The 6,054-nt window shown below is 42.9% G+C and overlaps 3 protein-coding genes across 3 annotated transcripts; 1 reads left to right on the top strand and 2 right to left on the bottom strand.

Annotated features, from left to right (window-relative positions):
- Positions 1-934: 934 nt before the first annotated feature.
- Positions 935-2,533, top strand: PHALS_00887 (Cytochrome P450, E-class, group I; the record flags this gene model as incomplete). The annotated part of the gene is made up of 1 exon (XM_024730643.1): positions 935-2,533. The coding sequence occupies one exon, from the start codon at positions 935-937 to the stop codon at positions 2,531-2,533; it is 1,599 nt and encodes a 532-aa protein (XP_024580900.1).
- A 330-nt stretch (positions 2,534-2,863) lies between these two features.
- PHALS_15292 (uncharacterized protein) lies at positions 2,864-3,475 on the bottom strand. The gene has a single exon (XM_024730642.2). It carries the CDS (start codon positions 3,335-3,337, stop codon positions 2,948-2,950), a length of 390 nt encoding a protein of 129 aa, XP_024580899.1. The 5' UTR covers positions 3,338-3,475; the 3' UTR covers positions 2,864-2,947.
- Positions 3,475-5,932, bottom strand: PHALS_00886 (mitochondrial dna polymerase a; the record flags this gene model as incomplete). Its single annotated transcript, XM_024730641.1, has 3 exons — positions 3,475-4,563; positions 4,631-5,673; positions 5,740-5,932. 3 exons carry the CDS (start codon positions 5,930-5,932, stop codon positions 3,475-3,477), a joined length of 2,325 nt encoding a protein of 774 aa, XP_024580898.1.
- Between the last annotated feature and the right edge of the window lie 122 nt (positions 5,933-6,054).

Here is a 6,054-nt window from a genome sequence, read left to right as displayed (position 1 = left end):
AGTTGTGGCTTGTGCTTGCCGGGGACTATGTGGCGCTCATTCTTCTCGTTGTGACCGGGAACGTCCGCACACACAGGCGTGAAAGGGGTCCGTCCCAGGTATAAGAATGATTAGCAAGACATGACTAGATTAACGAGAGTCGTTACAGCTCTTGCACTTGCAGGATGCGGACTTTCAGGCCGAAGGATCATCTATACAAAGTGCACGATAACCCCGTTGCATTCCACGTCTATTTCTCTTGGTTTATCAACCTATTCGTCAAGTTTGAATTGCGATGCAGTCTTTATTACAAGTAGGCTAGAACGTTGATCAGAGCAAAGTCTGTTTCCGATGATGTCCAGTACCAAATTGAGCCTCACGGTTTGAATCCTTTAACGAATATCAACAAGTGACAAGGTCGTTGGGTTTCGCCACACCCAGAGTTGGCGTGTTAACGTGATGAAATGGTGGGCTTCCGCGCTGTCCCATATGTGTACTGCGTAGATTACCTTTACAAACTACTTACGGATGAGAAATACCTTGTGGGTCGACCTATGATTGTTGAGCCTCGACGATTTCAATGCCTATCCGAATTTGAATATCGTAAAAGTAAAAAGTAGTTGGAAATGAGCTATGACCGCTTTTTACCTAAGAGCAATGACCGGAGCAAAATTCCATTTAAAATATCAGGCCCACTTACGCAGCGGTAAAACACTTGAATGGATCTGTGTTTAGAAGTTTTCAACAAAACAGCGATGCTGTATCACGCACAAAGCTCAAGTATGCAATCGAACAGCCATTTCTGAGAAACGTCTTCATATTTTCTGCGAAAACTTATAAAACTTGTGTTTTGATATCGTAAATGGAGTCAAGATGATAACACTCTGAAAGGGTGCTTAATCATTATGGGATCCATCATCAAAACTTTTCGACAGTTGGTTAAAGGACAAACAACATGAAGCTTGAAACATTAGCCGTGTGGATGTCGCCTGTTTCGGTTGCCATGTCGTCTTTGGCTGTGCTTCTCGTGTATTTGGCGATTCCATCAGCACATGATCGTGCCGTGAAGCATCTTCCAGCACCAGAGAAAGACTATCCAATATTAGGCCACACACTGGAGATACTAAAGGCCCAAAAGTCTAGAAAGTCTCTTGACTGGGTTTTAAAGTATTGCCGTAAGTTCCAAGGGAAGCCATGGCGTTTCCGAATTTTTGGGAGACATTCAACGATCGTCGTCTGCAGTCCACAAATTTTTGAGGACGTGCAGAAAACACAATTTGATGCTTTTGATAAGAGTCCAAGGGTTTCGGAAGCAATGTACGATGTTTTAGGACAAGGGATATTTGCAATTAGCGGACCATTATGGCAGCACCAACGTAAGACTGCTAGCCACTTGTTTACAACTCAGATGGTGCAATATGCGATGGAGGAGGTGGTTCCTAAGAAACTTGAAATGCTGATGAAACGACTAAATGAAATTTGTGCTGGAGAAGAGAAAAGTAGCAAAGTTGTGGATATGAAGCGAATGATGAATATGTACACAATGGATGTATTTGCTCAAGTTGGATTTGACGTGGATGTCCAAAGTGTCGAGTCGGGTCAGAATGCGGAGCTAATGGAATCGCTTGACCGAATATCCAGACGAGTTTTAGAACGTATTCAGCAGCCTGCTTGGGTCTGGAAGCTACAACGCTGGCTTAATGTTGGTGCAGAGAAGCATCTAGCAAAAGATGTCAAATTGGTGGATAATCTCGTTTTCGGAGTGATTTCTCGCTCGATTGAAACAAAAAAACAACAAGAAGCGAAGACCAGCTCTCGTAAGGACCTTATTTCGCTATTTATTGAGAAATCCGAGATCGAGTATACTAAAGGCGTACACACGCAAAATGATGTCAAATTAATGCGCGATTTTGTCCTTAGCTTCCTTGTAGCTGGACGTGAGACCACTGCCACAGCAATGTCGTGGGTAATCTTGATGTTTAATCGGTATCCCAACGTCCTCAAGCGAGTCCGTCAAGAGCTAGTAGATAAGTTTCCCGACCTCACGAGTGACAACCTACACGTTCTGAATTTAGAAAATCTCTGTCAGCTTGTCTACTTGGAGGCTGTCGTTCGAGAAACACTGCGACTGTTTCCAGTTGCCCCTGTATCTGGACGTTCGACAACGCGGGATGTGTGGCTTTGTGAAGGTACATTTGTCAAGGCAGGGACACGTGTGATCATGCCTCATTACGCCATGGGACGCATGTCTACTGTTTGGGGTCCTGATGTTGAAGAATTCAAACCCGAGCGTTGGATTGAGCCTATTTCAGGTAAAATTAAGATCGTGTCACCATTTAAATTCAGTGTATTTCTTGGCGGTCCACGCATTTGTTTGGGCATGAAATTTGCGTTAGCAGAGATCAAACTTACACTTGCGAAGCTTGTGAGTAAGTTTGAATTCAGGACGGTGAAGGATCCGTTTGATTTCACTTACTGCTCGACTATCACGCTACAGATTAAAGGTCCAGTTGATGTTATCGTCAGTCGTATTGAGTCCAAGTTAATTTCGTAAGCAGCATTCTAGCCAACTTGAAAAAAGCAGTACTGGATAGTAGAGCTATTACGGGTACTTGATAAGAGTGATACTTAATTGTAGGATACTCTACTCGTACTTATCGGTCAAGGAGGCTCTAATTTCTTTTGTGTAGTATGGTCTGTCTGATTGATATTTTTGCGTGATGTCCACCCTATCTTGCAGCTCACGAAAACTTAAATTTGCCAGTTCTTTCTGTCCATTGTGGGCAATGCGTTGCTAGTGTTACACAGAACTTACTAATCACTTTCACGATTGTGAGACCTCGAAAAGACATTTGTATGCACATTTGACGAATATTCAGAATATGATGAGATTACTCGAGAATGCGTTCCCTGTGAAGGCAGTTCTTGCCGTCCTGGAATACTTTCAACGCAAAGCTACATGTTATTTTCAATGAAACAGCATAAGATTGACAAAATAGTTTCGGAAAAGTGAGAGCTGGTGAAGTATTTGTATATTGTTGCTTAACAAAACAGCATATTGTGGTTGTTTGACAAAAACTCCGAGGCATTTGCAAACTTGGCAGCATCGTGGATCATAATCTGATGAATCATTACCGATTTTCCAGTACTCTATAACATCATTATAACGAACCAATTGCCAATGCGTCTGATTACAATTCAGCTTGTGCAGCTTTCGCATCGTCAATAGTAAATTTCTCGACATTGTGAATTGAGGTCGTTTTGTGAATTTACTACCAAACAAAGCCAACAATGATTCGGTTACTACGATGCATGAATGGAGAAGACTCATTTTCTGGAAGAAATACCCTTCATTCATTTCTTGTCACGTCATGTGCTTTTTGATGAAGCAAAAACGTAGGTTATCCTACAGGCACACTAGATAGGATGATAATTCGTCTTGTACATTAAACGCTGGAGCTAACACTCTCGTTGTACTAATTGCCTACAAGGACTCTATTTCGCCTTAAACCAGGAGTCGTTAACCTTCGCATCCACCTCTAATGCCACAGAAAGAGGGTTTTCAAAAGGATTCTCCATTAAATGTACGACAATTTCCACAGCTTCATCAACTGAGTCCTCGGGTCCCTCGACAATAATTTCATCGTGTATCTGAGACACCATTTCCCATCCTAAATCCCGAAGTCGTGAACTTTGGTGAAGCAAAAGCATTGCTTGCATCACAACGTCAGCAGCAGCCCCTTGAATAGGGGTGTTTATTGCAGCACGTTCTGCATGACCCCTAGCTTTTTTTGATGCCATACTATCGTCCAAAAGCATTGCATCAGGAAGTCGACGATATCTCCCCAACAGTGTCCTCGTATAGCCGTATGTCTTTGCAATTTTCATAGCCCTAGTCTGCCACTGCCGCACCTCTGCTCGGTCTGCGTACCACTTTTCGAGTGTTTTTGCTGCTTCCTTACGCGAAACATTAAAGTCTTTTGCCAGACCAAAAGCAGTTTTACCGTAAGCAATCGAAAAATTGAGCACTTTCGCATTTTTGCGCTCATCACCGTACTTATCCTTCAGGAGCGGAACTGGGGGTTCCTGGCCGGAGGAATAATCCCATTCTAATAGAACCTCGCCATTCTCTACAGCTTTCGCTACGTAAGGATACATTCCCATGGCTGTACGCGAATGAAAATCACCTCCCGCTTTAAATGCGTCGATCATAGCTTTGCACTGTGTGATATGAGCCATAAGCCGTAATTCTAGTTGCGAGTAATCGGCTACGATTAATTTTTTGCCTGGTGGAGCAGTAAACGCATCTCGAATTTTGTACCGATCTTTACTCATAGCAGGTTGATTCTGCAAGTTTGGCTTCCGTGACGATAAGCGCCCAGTGTCTGTATTGAGGTTCAACGAGCAGTGAACACGGTTGTTACTATCTGCAAGCTCTTGAAGAGGCAGTATGAAGTTGTTAAGCATTGTATTGATACTGCTAATGTCGAAAAGTGCCTTTAAAGCGACACAAGCTGCAGCACCTTCTTCTTTATCCTTAAAATGATCGTATGCACGGCCGTACTTGGGAGGATTCGCTTCAGGCTGCAATGAAACAGATCACCGACAATTGGTATCAAACTGCAACTTTTTACCAACAATGATAACGTACGTGACCGGCAAGTTCTTTAAGAACCTCAGCGCTTGCAGCAGGAAGTCCACTAGCTGTAAAGTGCTTTGGTTGGATTCCCAATCCATGGATAGTAATACTGCGCTTTTTCTTGGCTTTTCTCATTCCTTCTTCAATAATACCTTCCGTGTTTTCGACTTCAAACGAACGTTCAGCGGGTAGAACAAGTTTTTTCTTCCTTTCATCGAAATACGGCGCAAAGAGCAATTGCTGCTTCTGCCCGGCACTGTATAAATTCAGACGCTCGCTTTCGTCGCAATACCTCGATGCCCATTTCAGCACCAACTTTTCCAATCGTGCTCTGTCCTCCAACGCCTCCTTCTCAACACCTGCAAGATACTTCAAATCCACGTGCATACCTTTTCGTTCAATATCCGTAAGGCATTCGCCAAACGGAACAATATACTTGCAATAAAAGTCATACATGGATTCATCATCCACTTTGTCATTTTGAATTTTCTCGGACCAAAACGTTTGGTCAAGTTTATCCTGCAATACACGATGCAAAAACCACGTGCTCTCTGCATCATAGACACTGTACCGAATCCAACGCTGTCTAAATTCTGGAAATCTCTGCAATTCTTCCACTTTCGGCATGATTTTTTCTTTACCTTTTGTACCATCTTTTTTAAGCTTTGGAATCCCAAATAATTCCTTCATTGGTTTCTTTCTTTGTAATAACAGATCTGCTGTAAGAGACTCTAGAGAATAGCCTCCATTCTGAAATCTAGCAGTGTTCCAGAGTCGAGCCATGTGCATTGTATCTCCTCCTAAACCCTGCACATTGATTCCATGATTGAACAACACATGGCGGTCAAAACTGTAATTGTGCCACACCTTGAGATAATCTGTGCTTTCTAAAAAGTCTTTAAAATATTGCAATGTCCCTTGAGCACTGTCAAGGTTATCTACCCAGATATAAGGACCATTGCCATAATCCACATCAGGTCCACTATAGATTGACAAACATGTCACGACACCATTGCCCACAGGTCCCACAGCTTTAATGTCAATCTGTGCGACTTCTGTATCGCATGCATGAAAGTGTGAAGGACCAAGTTTCTTTATCGTTTGCAGCACACGTTGCGCACTCTCTTTGTCCTGAATGAGGTTCACAGGTCTCGTATCGTCATCTGCGGAGGTCAAACCTTGCAATAAACGACGGTCGATTGAATCGGATGTCACAAATTGAAGACTGCGAGGAAGCGGACGAGCATACGTTGCTGCAGTGGAAAGATGTCGCAGCGACCGCGAGCGAAGCAAATGCCGTGACAACCACAGCATTATACAGCGTTTAACGCCGTAATAAGCAATCAAATAGTATGCAATATATATAGATAGCACTGTATTAATTAGCAGTATGATGAAATTGGAATCCTATGGTGGACACAATATGGTATACGATT

The sequence above is a fragment of the Plasmopara halstedii genome, assembly GCF_900000015.1.
Source record: "Plasmopara halstedii genome assembly, contig: Scaffold_1211, whole genome shotgun sequence".
Classification (NCBI taxonomy): domain Eukaryota; phylum Oomycota; class Peronosporomycetes; order Peronosporales; family Peronosporaceae; genus Plasmopara; species Plasmopara halstedii.
This window is presented reverse-complemented; position numbering and strand designations above follow the sequence as displayed.